Source organism: Drosophila novamexicana, unplaced genomic scaffold (genome assembly GCF_003285875.2).
Source record: "Drosophila novamexicana strain 15010-1031.04,08,12 unplaced genomic scaffold, DnovRS2.1 tig00000932-arrow-arrow-pilon, whole genome shotgun sequence".
Taxonomy (NCBI): Eukaryota; Metazoa; Arthropoda; class Insecta; order Diptera; family Drosophilidae; genus Drosophila; species Drosophila novamexicana.
Window position 1 is genome coordinate 1,008,389 of NW_020824832.1, and position 19,739 is coordinate 1,028,127.

The window sequence follows — 19,739 nt, forward strand, 5'->3', positions numbered from 1 at the left end:
TAGCAAGTACAACTGTGCCCCTCGGTCGGTTGATCGGGATACAGCACATTACATCGGGATAAAATAGATAAAAGTTTTTAATCGTTTTCTATTGAGGAGAAGCCCCATAAGTGTTTACGTCCATTTCTGCATGCCCGACTGCTGGCAGTATCAGCCGTATGCGGAGCCTGGAGAGTCGAGCGATCAGTGCCAAATCTCAGATCGGCATTTTAAATAAATAAGTCAAATTAAATGCCAACGCATTAAAAATGTATTTTCTATTAATTAATATATTTTTTTTATACCCCGAACCCATTAAAAATGGCAATAAGGGTATATTGTATTTGTGCAAGATCCAAATGTATGTAACAGGCAGAAGGAAACATCTCTGAACATTCTTGTTCAGCACCAATAGCCGAGTCGATCCAGCCATGTCCGTCTGTCTGTCTGTCCATCTGTCCGTCCGTCCGTCCGTATGTATGAACGCAAGGATCTCAGAACCTATAAGAGCTAGAGGCTTGAAACTAGTTGAGACTAGTCGAGAGCGCCCGACTAGGGAATACCCTGAGCCCTCTTCTTCCAACATCAAATATATATATATATATATATTCTATTTTGGAAGCTATATGTCAAGTTTGGTGACTCTAGCTCTTATTATTTACCGAAATTGCACAAAAAACAGGATATCGATATCGATTTTTATCGATTGCTTGGAAACGGAGGAAGTTATCGATTATCGGAAACAAACTCGATCTGCGCGGGAACTAGAAGCATCTACATCTAAAATTTCAGTCTCTAGCTCTTATAGGTTCTGAGATCCTTGCGTTCATACATACGAACGGACGGACGGACGGACAGACAGACGGACATGGCTAAATCGACTCGGCTATTGATGCTGATCAAGAATATATATACTTTATGGGGTCGGAGATGCTACTTTCTGCCTGTTACATACATTTGTCTTTCGCACAAATACTATATACCCTTGTACCCATTTTTAATGGGTTCAGGGTATAATTAATAGTAATACTATCCATATGCTGTAAGAGTCTTAATCAAATACTTTTTTATCATTACGATACGATTTAAAATACTTAAAAAGCACTTTTCAATGAAGGAGATCATGTAACCGCGTAAAAAAAAACAACTAATGGTGACTAAAAGCTGAGACAATTGGAAATTATAATTGCGAAAAATAGTTAGTACATTCATATCCAGAGATATAAGCAGTTTCATTGGGGAGCTCCCGACTAGGGGATACTCTGAAACCTCTTCTTCCAACACCAAATGAAAATATACATGCTTACTATTCTAGAAGCTACATGTCAATATTGGTGACTCTTATTATTTACCAAAATTGTTCAAAGAATAGGATTTCGATATAGATTTTTATCGATTACTTGGAAACGGGGAAGCTATCGACTATCGGAAGCAAACACGATGTGCGCGTGCACTAGGAGGACCTACAGCTAATTTCAAGTCTCTAGCTCTTATAGGTTCTGAGATCCTTGCGTTCATACATACGGACAGACGGACATGGCTAGATCGACTCGTCTGTTGATGCTGATCAAGAATATAATGGGGAATATAATGGGGTCGGAGGTGCTTCCTTCTGCCTGTTACATACATTTGCACATTATCATTATAAAACGTGCTGTTTGTATTCTTTACAAACATATTTATATGTAGTCGATAAGCAGTTTCAGTTCTGTCTATTTTCATTAACAAATTTACAAAACTTGATTTAAGTCGTAAGATATTACAACCTTAAACATGAGCATTTGATGTAAAAACCGTTTTACTACTTTCAAGATTATTTTTGTTATATTAAAATTTGGGATACTTGGTCAACGAATTTGTATGCTTATTTTTCGTAATTCATACTTATATTAAATACGCTAGTACTAAACATTTCGTTGATAATGAATTGGCTATGCCACAGCTGTCTACAAGATAAATTTCTTAAATTATTTTATTTTAGACACAGAATATTTGTTTGGCCAATTTTAATTTAAATTTTATATGTACAATATGAACACACTTCCAATACTAACTGCAGATCTGGTCCAGAAGATGTTTCAACAAGAAGGAATTGAACGAAACGCAACTAATGGCGGCATGTGTGAAACTTTAGGTTATGGCATTGCAATAACAACTCAAAAGGACAACAAAGATATTTTACCGGAGTCAAACAAAGTGAAAGGCTTTAAAGAATCGCTCGCCCTACTCTGCATCAAAAGCAAGCTGCGCAATCGGTTTAGTCAAAAAGAAACAAGTCCTAATGCTTTTTAGTCTGTAAATTATTACACAGATAATACGGTTCGGTACGGGCACCAATAAATTATTAAAAATTCCACAACAAAACAATACATTGTTGATTTGATGGCGAACTAAAAACGAGCAGTGCAGAAGCAAAAGGAATCGAAGCATTAAAGGGTACCAAGGGATTTAATAAAGAAAAACCAGAGCCAAAGCTGGAAATATAAATATATAAAAAAATAATAATACGTGGTAATTTACAAAAATAAAATAAATCAGTTAACAAAAGAAACTTTAAAGGAATAGTTCATATAAAAATATATAAATATATTTAATTAAATTCAATAGTGTCATCGGACTAGGAGTGCCACTAAACGGGAAGTGCGGCAGAGGAGCCCGGCGAGATTAAGGTCGCCAGAGATGCGGATTGGCCACCACCTCTGGATGGCCTCATCTTTTTTTTTAAATAAAAGAGCCTCTCCGACAGGGCTCGCAGCTGTGGGTTTCAAACTGTTCCCTACGCACAAAAATACTTAAAAAAAAATAGTATTCATACAATTCATATTATACAGATCTAATGTTATATTAATTAAATTATTGTTTTTATAATTGTGTTGTTCTTTTTTTTAATTATAGCCAATGGCTATTACTTATTGGTAGCGGTCACACGCAAGCGGCTGTGACTTAAACTTATTTATATTCAAAATTTATCATTTATGATACAATTAAGGTACAAAGGGTATAATCACTAACCATACAATGCATAGACATACCAAATTGGTTTTTTATCGGATAACGATAAATCGCAACGAGGGAACCCCGAGGGTGCCTGCAAGCATTTTAGTGTGCCCAGACAGAGTAAGACTGCAGAGAGTGGCAGCCGAACGCCGGCCTCGAAAGCCGAACACTCAGTATGAAGCCGCAACTCATTCAGAACACGACGTGTCCGCGGCTGATACTCTTTCTTAATATATATATATGTATGCTAGTTTTAAATCCTAACAGCCAAAAAACATTTGTGTATGCATGTGCCTCGCTCTCACTCATTGCTTTGCGCACTTGTGTGCATCTCTTTCTCCCTGCACAGCTTCCCACAAAACCCCGAGATTTACAAACATGCATGTTTGTGTTGTGTGGATGTGCGCATAAGTAGATCGCGGCATTTTTTCGCGAGCCAGAGGTTTTTTCTTCAATTGTGTGCCTTTTGTGCCTGTGGTAGCAATAGGCACTCACATTTAACTGCTCTATCATGTATTTCTTCTTCCAGTCATCCAAGTCGTATTTCTGCAAGGGTAATTCATCGTCGGCTTGTCGAAGAATTTTAAGAAAAGACCAAAAATTGACGCACCCTCTTTCAAGTAAGCAGTTGTGTGATATTATTAAAGGGTTAGGCCTGTTCATGTGCAAAATTGCTATTTTCCATGCTTGTTGTAAGGGTAAGGGTACCTGATCGCTGGCATGTGTGCATGATAACTTTTTGGGCCGGCCAAGCACGCACACTTACGCACTTTTCTATATGGATGGAAGCATTTATGCGTTTGCGTGCGTGTTGGTAGCCTGCCTGCCTGCCGATGCCGATGCCGATGCAAATTTGACAAAATTTGAAGATTTTGGCATTTGTGAATTTCGAGCTCGACACACACACATATACACACACACACACAAATGTGTGTGAATGAGCTAATCAAGGGCTTGTCGTGAGACAGAGATATTTTCATCAATGGCTGCGTAAATTTGGGCGACGGCCACGGTCTTTGTTTGTTTTTTTTGTCGGGAGCTCCCTACTAGGGAATACACTGAACCCTCTTATACCAACACCAAATGCAGCTCGCGCTACGCGCTCGTTTAAAGTAATAAATAAAATTACAAAAAAAATGTTTCCTTGCCATTGTTTAGCTCGCAACTGACTGCATTACTTGCTGCCGACTCCAGTCAACAGCCACAACAGCACTCGCGACAAACCGCACCACTTGCCTCTGCTTCTACTCGACAGCCACGCCAATAATTGAGTCTTATTGAGGAAAAAACTAATTAAAATAGCAGCACAGAAGATAATTGCAATTGCAATGTTGTTGATAGAAGTCGAAGCAGACGCGCATGAATGTGTACATGTATACAGAAATTCTTGGAATTCGCTCTACCTGCTGCTAACACGTGCGTAATCAAAACACGTAGCTTTTCTTTCTTTACCGATCTTAATGAAATTTTCTACAGTATATCTTATTGAACCATCGAATATTTGTTTATTCTCAAAACTACAATTGCATTAAAATTGTGGCTTAATTTGATGTATAGCTATGCGTTGCTTGCGGGGCAATAGGGGCGATAGGTATAAAATGAACGATATTTGATATATATAAAATATTCTAGAATCAACACATCAAGTTTGGTGACTCTAGCTCTTATTATTTACCCAATTTGCTCAAAAACAGGATGACGATATCGATTTTTATCGATTGCTTGGAAACGGAGTAAGTTATCGGTTATCGGAAACAAACTCGATCTGCGCAGGCACTAAGAGGACCTTCTCTAGCTCTTATAGGTTCTGATATCCTTGCGTTCATACATACGGACAGACGGTTATGGCTAGTGATGGGCAGATGGGCAGTGCCTTAGAAAAGTATCAATAGATTCAAATGCTGCGCAACAATTGGAACCACATGCTCCAAAGCGTACCTCTGTGCATCTTTAAAAGGGGGAGCTGTTTTTGTTGTTGAGAGACATATTAAGAAAGATAAAACCAGAACTCAATGTAAGCTGGCCGCATATATATATATATATATATATATATATATATATATCGCGCCCTTTCATTAAGTAGTAATCGCAACCCTTGCCTCCACCTAAAGCTATATATATATATAAGTATATACTAGCGGTTATAGCCCGGCCTTGTCCGTGGCACGCATAAAATAAATATTATCAAAATCTTTGAAAATGATTTTGAAACTGATCGGACGGTAAATAAACAACTTTCATACAAACGTCTTCCGCCAATTTACCAGTTGCGAGTGGAATTTCCCAAATCGTTAAAACACGTGTTCATTAAGTTTGGATGTATAGCTTTAAAAATAATTTTGAAGTAAATGGGAAAAAAATAAAAACATCACAAAAAAATCGTTGAATTGCACTTTTTACCGAGGATGCTTTGATTCTGCGAAAAATGTAAAACAAGTCTCAAATGGTTTTACGTATGGTTCCTCGGAAATGAATTTCCACCAAGAAGGGACAGATTTTCCAAAAAGTGCGAAACACCCCTCAAATGAATTTGAGCAAAGATCTTAGAAAATGAGTTTGAGGTTGATCCGATGGTTAACTAAAAAGTTTCCTACCAACGTTTTTCGCAAATTAAACACTGTTGTGATTGGAATTTCCCAAATTGCTAAAACACGTTTTCAGTAAGTTCTTATGTATAGCTCTGAAAACAAATTTGAAGCAAATCGGACACCACTTAAAACTTCGCCCAAAAACTCGTTCAATCGCATTTAAACCGAAGGAGTTTTGATTTTGCGAAAAATGTGAAACACCTCTCAAATGATTTTCCATATAGATCCTTGAAAATGTATTTGAGGGCGAAACGTCATCTACCAAATCTTTCACCCCCATTTCCACCAAGAAGGAATACATTATTGGAAAAGTGTGAAACACCTCAAACGAATTTGATCAAACATTTTTATACCCTGAACCCATTAAAAATGGGTATAAGGGTATCTTGTATTTGTGCAAAATCCTAATGTATGTAACAGGCAGAAGGAAACTTCTCCGACCCCATAAAGTATATATATTCTTGATCAGCATTATTGGACGAGTCTAGCTTGCCATGTCCGTCTGTCTGTCCGTCCGCCGTCCGTCCGTCCGTATGTATGAACGCAAGGATCTCAGAACCTATAAGAGCTAGAGACTCCAAATTTTAGATGTAGGTGCTCCTAGTGCCTGCGCAAATCAAGTTTGTTTCCGATAATCGATAACTTACTCCGTTTCCAAGCAATCGATAAAATTCGATATCGATATCCTGTTTTTTGGGCAATTTTGGTAAATAACAAGAGCTAGAGTCACCAAACATGACATATAGCTTCTAAAATAGAATATATATATGCATTTGATGTTGAAAGAACAGGGCTCAGGGTATTCCCTAGTCGGGAGCTCCCGACAAGAACCTCTTACTTGTTGAAATTGAGTTTAAGGCCGATCGGATGGTACGCTTAAAAGTTTCATACAAACGTTTTTCGCGATTTTTCCATACATGCGGGTAAAATTTCCCGAAACCCCGTCTTAACGTGCACCTTCATCACATAAGCTAAATACAGTGAAAATTTCAGCTTCCTAGCTCTTACGGTTGGGCTGTGCGCTGATCACCAATCAGTCAGTCAGGAAAAACTGTTTTAAATCTATGAAGCCGCTATTAAAAATATATAGAGTGCTATGCAAGAACTTCTAGAACACTCCCGTATAAGTACTGTGAACTGGGATTGCCTTCCAGTTAACTTGTGTGCCTCTAAGGTACCCAAGCTTACGCTTTCACTGTGAGAACAGGCGTTGCACAATAAGGCTGACATTCCGATATGGAATGATCTTAATTCTTTCATATTAGAACGCTATCTTACTCTCTAGAGGGCATGAAGGCTAGCACAAGTGCGCAGAGGTGTGTTCAAACCCCTTTCGAAAGCTTTCCAAAAACTTTTATGAAGCCATGATAAGAGTTAATGGTCTAATGTTCCATCTAGGCTGAACAGGATTGCTCGGTTTAATTTAGCCAAGCCATCTCAGCCAACCTCTAGAGGTTATGGAAATAATTTTACTAGCACCACCAAAGGAGGTCGCGACAGGCTGATATATAGTTACGTTACGCTTCAATAATCATAATCACAATAACTTGAGAACTTCGAGCTAGATCGAACACACTCAGTTTCTGAGAAACGAAAGTTGATTAAAAAAAAACCCTCCCCCATAAGTGCAGTACGAGTCAGTGATTAAGGCCTACCTGGGCTTGGATGAAACAAGTACCCCCTAGCAACGATTCCAATAACTTTTATCTCCCTCAATCTTTAAGCCAGATACCACCACAAAGGTTCGTGCTGTGTTTAACGCCTAGAGCCCTTCCTAAAATGGCAAAAGTTTGAACGATGAAATACAAAAAGGATCAGTACTTTAATCCAATCTAACCATCCAGATTTTTAAATGGCGTTTTTCCCGCTGTGTTCTCAGCACCAATATTACCACCAACAAAACCACACACCATTTCAAAGAATCCTCTACCGGGATAATGAGGGCGAGCTAATCAGTGCTCTGGGCACTGGGTTCTGGGCACTGGCGTATTTCCATTACTCAAAGGGACCTCCAACGACAAGGCTGTGTTCATTAATCTTCCTAGAGAGCACCTAATATGAGCCGATTTCTTGTAGATTAAAGAAGTTAGCCTCCATCGACGAACTTCCAAATATACGAACTTCTCGGCTAATACACAGTCGTAAAGATTACTCAATGCACCAACTGTAGCAAATGGTCTCACGTTCGCTCCGAATGCAACCCCACTGATCTGGATAGCAGAGGTGTCCTCTTACGCGAATTAGTGACCAATGATCTGTGGTGGCAACGACCAAAGGGGCCACAATTGCCACAATCTCAATGGCCAGCCCTTATATAGTCAGTCCACAAAAGAGAATAAGAGCTACGTCCTGCGAAATGCAACTTGGTAAAGTTGCCTCCAGAATTCAATATCCGGGACCGATTTTCAAAATGTTGGCATAGTTATCATCAAAGAAGCTCCAATGTTTTGTGGCTCGGCCGAATACAAGCAAAGTATTCAGGCAATGATGTCATAGTCCGCGTGGTAGATGTTCTAACTGCCCTCGGGGTCATCAAGAGGCTCGTTGCTAAGCTCATCCGTCTGCCGATTGACTCCGATGTCAATAATAACACATATTACGTACTTGGTGTCCTTAACTACATATTTCTAAACAGTTTTTTTCTTACTTCATCAACCCTGTACCTCGCCCAAGCAACACAAACCAGCCGCACCAATTGCCCCGAGGAATGCGGCCCTATAGATGTCGCGTCTGCCGCGGAGTTCATGCACTGCGGAAGCGCCAACGCTTCCAAGACCAGAGCCCTGAGAAGCGCCTCTTCACAGTACTTATATTTATTTATTTTATTTATTTATTTTAATGGTCGACAAAAACGAGTGTCTCCTTAATTATTTATTACATCAAATTATTAAAATGAAATGTTAAAAGCCTAATTAGAATACATAATTTTCTTATAGCATCATCACGATGGAGGTGTTTTTTTTTTTTTGCCTTTCCGGTTAGTTACGCCCATTTTTATATCCTGAACCCATTGAAAATGGGTAAAAAGCGTATATTGTATTTGTGAAAAATGCAAATGTATGTAACAGACAGAAGGAAGCATTCCGATCCCATAAAATATATATGTTCTTGATCAGCATCAATAGCCGAGCCGATCTACCCATGTCTGTCTGTCCGTTCGCCTGTCCGTATGTATAAACACAAGGATCTCAGAACCTATAAGAGCTAGAGACTTGAAATTTTAGATGTAGGTGCTTCTAGTGCCTGCGCAGATCAAGTTTGTTTCCGATAATCTATAACTTACTCCGTTTCCAAGCAATCAATAAAAATTGATATCGACATCCTGTTTTTTTTAGCAATTTTGGTAAATGTTAAGAGCTAGAGTCACGAAATTTGATATGTTGCTTCTAGAATATTATATATATATTTCAAGTATCTTTCATTTTATACCTATCGCCACCTCCCCGCTAACACCGCAGAGCTTTAAATCAAGTTAATAATGCAACTTATATTGCCAACCAATCTAAGCGACAATTTTAATGCAATCGACTTTTTGAGAATACAGAAATATTCTATGGTACAATAAGATATACTGTAGAAAATTTGACTAAGATCGGTTAAGAAAATCGGTTGAATGGCACAGCTAGCGATAACTTCAAGAATTTGAGCATACATGTACACAAACAAATTCGTGCGCGTCTGCTTCGCATTCTAGCGCAATCTAACAGCATTTTAGTTGGTTTTTTTCTCGGTAATACTTAATTATTGGTGTGGCTGTTAAGAAGAGGCATAGCAAGTGTTGCGGTCTGTCGCGAATTCGAGCCCTACCTGGGAAACTATTTTTATTTTATTTTTTGCTGGTTTGTCTGTTGAGTAGAGTCGTCAGCAAGTAATACTGTTAGTTGCATGTTCGATCCCTGCCAAGGGAACTTTTTTTTTTTAATTTATCTTTATTACTTCAAACGACCGCGTTGCACGAACTGCATTTAGGCGTTGGAATAAGAGGGTTCAGGGTAATGCCTAGTCGGGAGCTCCCGACTAGAACCTCTTCCTGGTTTTTAATATATGTATGCTAGTTTTATTTTAAATTTATATTTATTACTGCTGAAACGAGCACGTAGCTTGAGCTGAATTTGGTGTTGGTGAAAGAGGGAAGAAGGGTTTAGGGTATTCCTAGATGCTCGGCTAATTTGTTGTTTGACTTGGTTAAGTTTTTCTCTGCGTTAATGGTTTTTGAGAGCTTGGATTAATTGATGTTGTTCTTCGGAGTATTTTGCTTAGTTGTCGAAGTAAAGACTTACAGAAAATACAGGATTTCGATTTTATTCGATTGCTTAGATTCGGGGCTAATGATCTTCAAATATAACGAACTTGTACTGCTCGGCCACTAGGAGGGCCTACGTTCAAATTGCAAGTCTGCAGCTCTGAAAGATTGTGAGATTGACGCAATCATACATTCAGACAGATTGACGGCCAAGCAGATGGACCGACAGACTGACGGCTAGATCGACTCGACTATTGATGCTGATCAAGAATATATAATTTAGGTGGTCGAATATGCTTCCTTCTGCCTATTTCATACATTTGCACAAAACCATTCTACCCCTTCTACCCATTTTCAATGACTTCAGTGTATAAAAATCTGTGCACATTTTATGGTTAATTAAATTCATTGTTATAGAGTACCTTCAAGCGGGAAATACCCTACTTTAAGTATCCTTTTTAAGTGTTCTCTTTCCATTTTATTACTTTTAATTTAGCTAAGATGGGTTTTCGGTCTGCGTGCGTATATTGTACGTCTTTTTATTCAAACAGAAAATACTATACAAATCATTAACATGTAGACATATATTAATTCAAAATTTCAACCATTTTAACAATATTAATAAGAAAAAAAGCTATTTTAAAATAATCTAAGAGTACTTGTATATTAGTATAACTCAAATATAGTTTTATAGTTTTCGGTCAAAATGATCGATCGATTTTCGCGAAGTCCCACCTAAAAAATATTAAAAGGTGGTAACGTTTCGGTAGTACTTTCCGACGTTTTTGTTGTTGGTTTCTTACTAGCCGGCCATGTGGGCTGTTGGGTGCTAGTGCTTGTGGTGCTTTGTATAACTAAAGTCTTTGGTTCCTTGGTGATGATCTGAGTTGTAATTGTGGTTGCTACAGTTGGCTTCAGCGTTGCTGGCTTCTGGGAACTTGGCTCAATCGAGCTAGTACTGGTCGGCTTTTGAGAACTTGGTTTTTGGGTGCTTGGCTTATTTGTTGTTCTACTTGCTTGAGTTGGCTTCAGCGTGGAATGTTTCGTAGAACTTGGCTTAGTTGTTGAAGTACTAGGTTCAGTTGACATAATCGTTGAAAGCTTTTGGGTGCTTAGGTTTGTTGTTCTTTTACTTGGCTCACTTGGCTTCAGCGTAGTTGTCTTTTGAGAACTTGGTTTATTTGATGTAATTCTAGCTACAGTTGGTTTGAACGTTGTCGGCTTTTGGGTGCTTGGCTTATTTGTTGTTCTATTTGTTTGAGTTGGCTTCGGAGTACTTGGCTGAATTGTCATTGTACTTGCTTCAGTTGGGCTCAGCGTTGTCGCCTTTTGAGTACTTGGCTTAATTGAGGTAGTGCTTGCTACAGTTGGCTTAATTGTAGTCGATTTTTGGGTGCTTAGAAAAATTGTTGTTTGAGTCGGCTGCAACTTAGTTGAGTTCGGAGTACTTGACTTAATTGTTGTAGAACTTGAATCAGTTGGCTGTTTCGTTGAAGGCATTTGCGTGCTTGGCGTTTTTGTTGTTTTACTTGGTTGACTTGGCTTCAGCGTTGTTGGCTTTTGAGAACTTCTTTGGGTCGTCTTCAAGGTGGTTGACTTTGGAGTACTTGACTTTATTGTAGTAGAACTTGAATCAGTTGGCTGTTTCGTTGAAGGCTTTTGGGTGCTTGGCTTTTTTGTTGTTTTACTTGGCTCACTTGGCTTCAGCGTTGTTGGCTTTTGAGTACTTCTTTGAGTCGGCTTCAAGGTGGTTAACTTCGGAGTACTTGACTTAATTGTTGTAGAACTTGAATCAGTTGGCTGTTTCGTTGAAGGCTTTTGGGTGCTTGGCGTTTTTGCTGTTTTACTTGGCTCACTTGGCTTCAGCGTTGTTGGCTTTTGAGAACTTGGCTTATTTGTTGTAATTGTAGCTACAGTTGGTTTGAACGTTGTCGGCTTTTGGGTGCTTGGCTTATTTGTTGTTCTATTTGTTTGAGTTGGCTTCGGAGTACTTGGCTGAATTGTCATTGTACTTGCTTCAGTTGGGCTCAGAGTTGTCGCCTTTTGAGTACTTGGCTTAATTGAGGTAGTGCTTGCTGAAGTTGGCTTAATTGTAGTCGATTTTTGAGTGCTTTGAATAATTGTTGTTTGAGTTGGCTGCAACTTAGTTGAGTTCGGAGTACTTGACTTTATTGTTGTAGAGCTTGATTCAGTTGGCTGTTTCGTTGAAGGCTTTTGGGTGCTTGGCGTTTTTGTTGTTTTACTTGGCTCACTTGGCTTCAGCGTTGTTGGCTTTTGAGAACTTCTTTGAGTCGGCTTCAGTGTGGTTAACTTTGGAGTACTTGACTTTATTGTAGTAGAACTTGAATCAGTTGGCTGTTTCGTTGAAGGCTTTTGGGTGCTTGGCGTTTTTGTTGTTTTACTTGGCTGACTTGGCTTCAGCGTTGTTGGCTTTTGAGAACTTCTTTGGGTCGTCTTCAGTGTGGTTGACTTCACAGTACTTGACTCAACTGTTGTAGAGCTTGAATCAGTTGGCTGTTTCGTTGAAGGCTTTTGGGTGCTTGGCTTTTTTGTTGTTTTACTTGGCTCACTTGGCTTCAGCGTTGTTGGCTTTTGAGAACTTGGTTTATTTGTTGTAATTGTAGCTACAGTTGGTTTGAACGTTGTCGGCTTTTGGGTGCTTGGCTTATTTGTTGTTCTATTTGTTTGAGTATGCTTCGGAGTACTTGGCTGAATTGTCATTGTACTTGCTTCAGTTGGGCTCAGCGTTGTCGCCTTTTGAGTACTTGGCTTAATTGAGGTAGTGCTTGCTACAGTTGGCTTAATTGTAGTCGATTTTTGGGTGCTTAGAATAATTGTTGTTTGAGTTGGCTGCAACTTAGTTGAGTTCGGAGTACTTGACTTAATTGTTGTAGATCTTGAATCAGTTGGCTGTTTCGTTGAAGGCTTTTGGGTGCTTGGCGTTATTGTTGTTTTACTTGTTGTTTTCAGCGTTGTTGGCTTTTGAGAACTTCTTTGGGTCGTCTTCAAGGTGGTTAACTTTGGAGTACTTGACTTTATTGTAGTAGAACTTGAATCAGTTGGCTGTTTCGTTGAAGGCTTTTGGGTGCTTGGCTTTTTTGTTGTTTTACTTGGCTCACTTGGCTTCAGCGTTGTTGGCTTTTGAGAACTTGGTTTATTTGTTGTAATTGTAGCTACAGTTGGTTTGAACGTTGCCGGCTCTTGGGTGCTTGGCTTATTTGTTGTTCTATTTGTTTGAGTTGGCTTCGGAGTACTTGGCTGAATTGTCATTGTACTTGCTTCAGTTGGGCTCAGCGTTGTCGCCTTTTGAGTACTTGGCTTAATTGAGGTAGTGCTTGCTACAGTTGGCTTAATTGTAGTCGATTTTTGGGTGCTTAGAATGATTGTAGTTTGAGTTGGCTGCAACTTAGTTGAGTTCGGAGTACTTGACTTAATTGTTGTAGAACTTGAATCAGTTGGCTGTTTCGTTGAAGGCTTTTGGGTGCTTGGCGTTTTTGTTGTTTTACTTGGCTCACTTGGCTTCAGCGTTGTTGGCTTTTGAGAACTTGGTTTATTTGTTGTAATTGTAGCTACAGTTGGTTTGAACGTTGTCGGCTTTTGGGTGCTTGGCTTATTTGTTGTTCTATTTGTTTGAGTTGGCTTCGGAGTACTTGGCTGAATTGTCATTGTACTTGCTTCAGTTGGGCTCAGAGTTGTCGCCTTTTGAGTACTTGGCTTAATTGAGGTAGTGCTTGCTGAAGTTGGCTTAATTGTAGTCGATTTTTGAGTGCTTTGAATAATTGTTGTTTGAGTTGGCTGCAACTTAGTTGAGTTCGGAGTACTTGACTTTATTGTTGTAGAGCTTGATTCAGTTGGCTGTTTCGTTGAAGGCTTTTGGGTGCTTGGCGTTTTTGTTGTTTTACTTGGCTCACTTGGCTTCAGCGTTGTTGGCTTTTGAGAACTTCTTTGAGTCGGCTTCAGTGTGGTTAACTTTGGAGTACTTGACTTTATTGTAGTAGAACTTGTATCAGTTGGCTGTTTCGTTGAAGGCTTTTGGGTGCTTGGCGTTTTTGTTGTTTTACTTGGCTGACTTGGCTTCAGCGTTGTTGGCTTTTGAGAACTTCTTTGGGTCGTCTTCAGTGTGGTTGACTTCACAGTACTTGACTCAACTGTTGTAGAGCTTGAATCAGTTGGCTGTTTCGTTGAAGGCTTTTGGGTGCTTGGCTTTTTTGTTGTTTTACTTGGCTCACTTGGCTTCAGCGTTGTTGGCTTTTGAGAACTTGGTTTATTTGTTGTAATTGTAGCTACAGTTGGTTTGAACGTTGTCGGCTTTTGGGTGCTTGGCTTATTTGTTGTTCTATTTGTTTGAGTTGGCTTCGGAGTACTTGGCTGAATTGTCATTGTACTTGCTTCAGTTGGGCTCAGCGTTGTCGCCTTTTGAGTACTTGGCTTAATTGAGGTAGTGCTTGCTACAGTTGGCTTAATTGTAGTCGATTTTTGGGTGCTTAGAATAATTGTTGTTTGAGTTGGCTGCAACTTAGTTGAGTTCGGAGTACTTGACTTAATTGTTGTAGATCTTGAATCAGTTGGCTGTTTCGTTGAAGGCTTTTGGGTGCTTGGCGTTATTGTTGTTTTACTTGTTGTTTTCAGCGTTGTTGGCTTTTGAGAACTTCTTTGGGTCGTCTTCAAGGTGGTTAACTTTGGAGTACTTGACTTTATTGTAGTAGAACTTGAATCAGTTGGCTGTTTCGTTGAAGGCTTTTGGGTGCTTGGCTTTTTTGTTGTTTTACTTGGCTCACTTGGCTTCAGCGTTGTTGGCTTTTGAGAACTTGGTTTATTTGTTGTAATTGTAGCTACAGTTGGTTTTAACGTTGCCGGCTTTTGGGTGCTTGGCTTATTTGTTGTTCTATTTGTTTGAGTTGGCTTCGGAGTACTTGGCTGAATTGTCATTGTACTTGCTTCAGTTGGGCTCAGCGTTGTCGCCTTTTGAGTACTTGGCTTAATTGAGGTAGTGCTTGCTACAGTTGGCTTAATTGTAGTCGATTTTTGGGTGCTTAGAATGATTGTAGTTTGAGTTGGCTGCAACTTAGTTGAGTTCGGAGTACTTGACTTAATTGTTGTAGAACTTGAATCAGTTGGCTGTTTCGTTGAAGGCTTTTGGGTGCTTGGCGTTTTTGTTGTTTTACTTGGCTCACTTGGCTTCAGCGTTGTTGGCTTTTGAGAACTTGGTTTATTTGTTGTAATTGTAGCTACAGTTGGTTTGAACGTTGCCGGCTTTTGGGTGCTTGGCTTATTTGTTGTTCTATTTGTTTGAGTTGGCTTCGGAGTACTTGGCTGAATTGTCATTGTACTTGCTTCAGTTGGGCTCAGCGTTGTCGCCTTTTGAGTACTTGGCTTAATTGAGGTAGTGCTTGCTACAGTTGGCTTAATTGTAGTCGATTTTTGGGTGCTTAGAATAATTGTTGTTTGAGTTGGCTGCAACTTAGTTGAGTTCGGAGTACTTGACTTAATTGTTGTAGAACTTGAATCAGTTGGCTGTTTCGTTGAAGGCTTTTGGGTGCTTGGCGTTATTGTTGTTTTACTTGTTGTTTTCAGCGTTGTTGGCTTTTGAGAACTTCTTTGGGTCGTCTTCAAGGTGGTTGACTTCGGAGTACTTGACTTAATTGTTGTAGAACTTGAATCAGTTGGCTGTTTCGTTGAAGGCGTTTGGGTGCTAGGCGTTTTTGTTGTTTTACTTGGCTCACTTGGCTTCAGCGTTGTTGGCTTTTGAGAACTTGGTTTATTTGATGTAATTGTAGCTACAGTTGGTTTGAACGTTGTCGGCTTTTGGGTGCTTGGCTTATTTGTTGTTCTATTTGTTTGAGTTGGCTTCGGAGTACTTGGCTGAATTGTCATTGTACTTGCTTCAGTTGGGCTCAGCGTTGTCGCCTTTTGAGTACTTGGCTTAATTGAGGTAGTGCTTGCTACAGTTGACTTAATTGTAGTCGATTTTTGGGTGCTTAGAATGATTGTAGTTTGAGTTGGCTGCAACTTAGTTGAGTTCGGAGTACTTGACTTAATTGTTGTAGAACTTGAATCAGTTGGCTGTTTCGTTGAAGGCTTTTGGGTGCTTGGCGTTTTTGTTGTTTTACTTGGCTGACTTGGCTTCAGCGTTGTTGGCTTTTGAGAACTTCTTTGGGTCGTCTTCAAGGTAGTTAACTTTGGAGTACTTGACTTTATTGTAATAGAACTTGAATCAGTTGGCTGTTTCGTTGAAGGCTTTTGGGTGCTTGGCGTTTTTGTTGTTTTACTTGGCTCACTTGGCTTCAACGTTGTTGGCTTTTGAGAACTTGGTTTATTTGTTGTAATTGTAGCTACAGTTGGTTTGAACGTTGTCGGCTTTTGGGTGCTTGGCTTATTTGTTGTTCTATTTGTTTGAGTTGGCTTCGGAGTACTTGGCTGAATTGTCATTGTACTTGCTTCAGTTGGGCTCAGCGTTGTCGCCTTTTGAGTACTTGGCTTAATTGAGGTAGTGCTTGCTGAAGTTGGCTTAATTGTAGTCGATTTTTGAGTGCTTTGAATAATTGTTGTTTGAGTTGGCTGCAACTTAGTTGAGTTCGGAGTACTTGACTTTATTGTTGTAGAGCTTGATTCAGTTGGCTGTTTCGTTGAAGGCTTTTGGGTGCTTGGCGTTTTTGTTGTTTTACTTGGCTCACTTGGCTTCAGCGTTGTTGGCTTTTGAGAACTTCTTTGAGTCGGCTTCAGTGTGGTTAACTTTGGAGTACTTGACTTTATTGTAGTAGAACTTGAATCAGTTGGCTGTTTCGTTGAAGGCTTTTGGGTGCTTGGCGTTTTTGTTGTTTTACTTGGCTGACTTGGCTTCAGCGTTGTTGGCTTTTGAGAACTTCTTTGGGTCGTCTTCAAGGTGGTTAACTTTGGAGTACTTGACTTTATTGTAGTAGAACTTGAATCAGTTGGCTGTTTCGTTGAAGGCTTTTGGGTGCTTGGCGTTTTTGTTGTTTTACTTGGCTGACTTGGCTTCAGCGTTGTTGGCTTTTGAGAACTTCTTTGGGTCGTCTTCAAGGTGGTTAACTTTGGAGTACTTGACTTTATTGTTGTAGAGCTTGAATCAGTTGGCTGTTTCGTTGAAGGCTTTTGGGTGCTTTTCGTTTTCGTTGTTTTACTTGGCTCACTTGGCTTCAGCGTTGTTGGCTTTTGAGAACTTCTTTGAGTCGGCTTCAGTGTGGTTGACTTCACAGTACTTGACTCAACTGTTGTAGAGCTTGAATCAGTTGGCTGTTTCGTTGAAGGCTTTTGGGTGCTTGGCTTTTTTGTTGTTTTACTTGGCTCACTTGGCTTCAGCGTTGTTGGCTTTTGAGAACTTGGTTTATTTGTTGTAATTGTAGCTACAGTTGGTTTGAACGTTGTCGGCTTTTGGGTGCTTGGCTTATTTGTTGTTCTATTTGTTTGAGTTGGCTTCGGAGTACTTGGCTGAATTGTCATTGTACTTGCTTCAGTTGGGCTCAGCGTTGTCGCCTTTTGAGTACTTGGCTTAATTGAGGTAGTGCTTGCTACAGTTGGCTTAATTGTAGTCGATTTTTGGGTGCTTAGAATAATTGTTGTTTGAGTTGGCTGCAACTTAGTTGAGTTCGGAGTACTTGACTTAATTGTTGTAGAACTTGAATCAGTTGGCTGTTTCGTTGAAGGCCTTTGGGTGCTTGCCGTTTTTGTTGTTTTACTTGGCTGACTTGGCTTCAGCGTTGATGGCTTTTGAGAACTTCTTTGGGTCGTCTTCAGTGTGGTTGACTTCGGAGTACTTGACTTAATTGTTGTAGAACTTGAATCAGTTGGCTGTTTCGTTGAAGGCGTTTGGGTGCTAGGCGTTTTTGTTGTTTTACTTGGCTCACTTGGCTTCAGCGTTGTTGGCTTTTTAGAACTTGGTTTATTTGTTGTAATTGTAGCTACAGTTGGTTTGAACGTTGTCGGCTTTTGGGTGCTTGGCTTACTTGTTGTTTTATTTGTTTGAGTTGGCTTCGGAGTACTTGGCTGAATTGTCATTGTACTTGCTTCAGTTGGGCTCAGCGTTGTCGCCTTTTGAGTACTTGGCTTAATTGAGGTAGTGCTTGCTACAGTTGGCTTAATTGTAGTCGATTTTTGGGTGCTTAGAATAATTGTTGTTTGAGTTGGCTGTAACTTAGTTGAGTTCGGAGTACTTGACTCAATTGTTGTAGAGCTTGAATCAGTTGGCTGTTTCGTTGAAGGCTTTTGGGTGCTTGGCTTTTTTGTTGTTTTACTTGGCTCACTTGGCTTCAGCGTTGTTGGCTTTTGAGAACTTGGTTTATTTGTTGTAATTGTAGCTACAGTTGGTTTGAACGTTGTCGGTTTTTGGGTGCTTTGCTTATTTGTTGTTCTGTTTGTTTGAGTTGGCTTCGGAGTACTTGGCTGAATTGTCATTGTACTTGCTTCAGTTGGGCTCAGCGTTGTCGCCTTTTGAGTACTTGGCTTAATTGAGGTAGTGCTTGCTACAGTTGACTTAATTGTAGTCGATTTTTGGGTGCTTAGAATAATTGTTGTTTGAGTTGGCTGCAACTTAGTTGAGTTCGGAGTACTTGACTTAATTGTTGTAGAACTTGAATCAGTTGGCTGCTTCGTTGAAGGCCTTTGGGTGCTTGGCGTTTTTGTTGTTTTACTTGGCTGACTTGGCTTCAGCGTTGATGGCTTTTGAGAACTTCTTTGGGTCGTCTTCAGTGTGGTTGACTTCGGAGTACTTGACTTAATTGTTGTAGAACTTGAATCAGTTGGCTGTTTCGTTGAAGGCTTTTGGGTGCTAGGCGTTTTTGTTGTTTTACTTGGCTCACTTGGCTTCAGCGTTGTTGGCTTTTGAGTACTTCTTTGAGTCGTCTTCAAGGTGGTTAACTTTGGAGTACTTAACTTTATTGTTGTAGAACTTGAATCAGTTGGCTGTTTCGTTGAAGGCTTTTGGGTGCTTGGCTTTTTTGTTGTTTTACTTGGCTCACTTGGCTTCAGCGTTGTTGGCTTTTGAGTACTTCTTTGAGTCGGCTTCAAGGTGGTTAACTTTGGAGTACTTGACTTTATTGTTGTAGAACTTGAATCAGTTGGCTGTTTCGTTGAAGGCTTTTGGGTGCTTGGCGTTTTTGTTGTTTTACTTGGCTCACTTGGCTTCAGCGTTGTTGGCTTTTGAGAACTTGGTTTATTTGTTGCAATTGTAGCTACAGTTGGCTTAAACGTTGTCGGCTTTTGGGTGCTTGGCTTATTTGTTGTTTTATTTGTTTGAGTTGGCTTCGGAGTACTTGGCGGAATTGTCATTGTACTTGCTTCAGTTGGGTTCAGCGTTGTCGACTTTTGGGTACTTGACTTATTTGTTGTTTTAGTGGGCATACTTTGCTTTGATGTTGTCGGCTGTTTGGTGCTTGGCATATTTGTTGTATCGTTTGTTTGAGTTGGCCTTAACGTGGTTGACTTCGGAGTACTTGGCTTAACTTTTGTAGAACTTGAATCATTTGGATTTATCGTTGTTGGCTTTTGAGAACCTGGCTTAATTGACGAAGTACTTAGTTCAGTTGGCTTGAACGTTGTTGACTTGTGCGTGCTTGGCCTATTTGTTGTTCTACTTGGCTCAGTTGATTTCAACGTTGTCGACTTCTGAGTACTTGGCTTAGCTGTTTCACCGAAGGTTGTGCGATACACAGGTTTTTGGGTCGATGTAATTGTCAGTGTTGTTTCTTGCTGCCAGTTATGTGAAGTTGTAGTTTTTGGTTGATGTGAAGAAGTATGTTCACAGTTTTGTTTTGTTGGATAATGCTTGCACTGTGTTGGTGGTGGTCTAAGAGTAGTATGGCTCGTCTTGTTGCAAGGATTACGAAACTGCAGTATTATTTCATTGCGCTTTTGACTAGGTAAAATGCGAATGTGCGGACCAAACAGTGTAAATGTTGCGCCTGTAGCGACAAGCA

At 39.9% G+C, this 19,739-nt stretch overlaps 1 protein-coding gene across 1 annotated transcript; it reads right to left on the bottom strand.

Annotated features, from left to right (window-relative positions):
• Positions 1-11,236: 11,236 nt before the first annotated feature.
• Positions 11,237-19,092, bottom strand: LOC115765092 (mucin-2). The gene is made up of 13 exons (XM_030708476.1): positions 19,000-19,092; positions 18,375-18,936; positions 17,753-18,122; positions 16,397-17,224; positions 16,086-16,339; positions 15,369-15,584; positions 14,348-15,035; positions 13,719-14,206; positions 13,323-13,541; positions 12,765-12,980; positions 12,060-12,596; positions 11,337-11,882; positions 11,237-11,259 (listed from the first exon to the last, which is right to left on the bottom strand). The coding sequence occupies exons 1-13, from the start codon at positions 19,090-19,092 to the stop codon at positions 11,237-11,239; spliced, it is 5,040 nt and encodes a 1,679-aa protein (XP_030564336.1).
• Between the last annotated feature and the right edge of the window lie 647 nt (positions 19,093-19,739).

Bases quoted from the DNA above. Each gene is read 5' to 3' on its own strand.
- LOC115765092 (XM_030708476.1), bottom strand. From the start codon at position 19,092: ATGACAATTCCGCCAAGTACTCCGAAGCCAACTCAAACAAATAAAACA. The intron at 17,225-17,752 runs GCCGACAACGTT...TCAAACAAATAG, and splicing joins AGTAAGCCAAGCACCCAAAA to AACAACAAATAAGCCAAGCA. The intron at 16,340-16,396 runs GTCAAGTACTCC...AATTATTCAAAG, and splicing joins TCAAGCTCTACAACAATAAA to CACTCAAAAATCGACTACAA.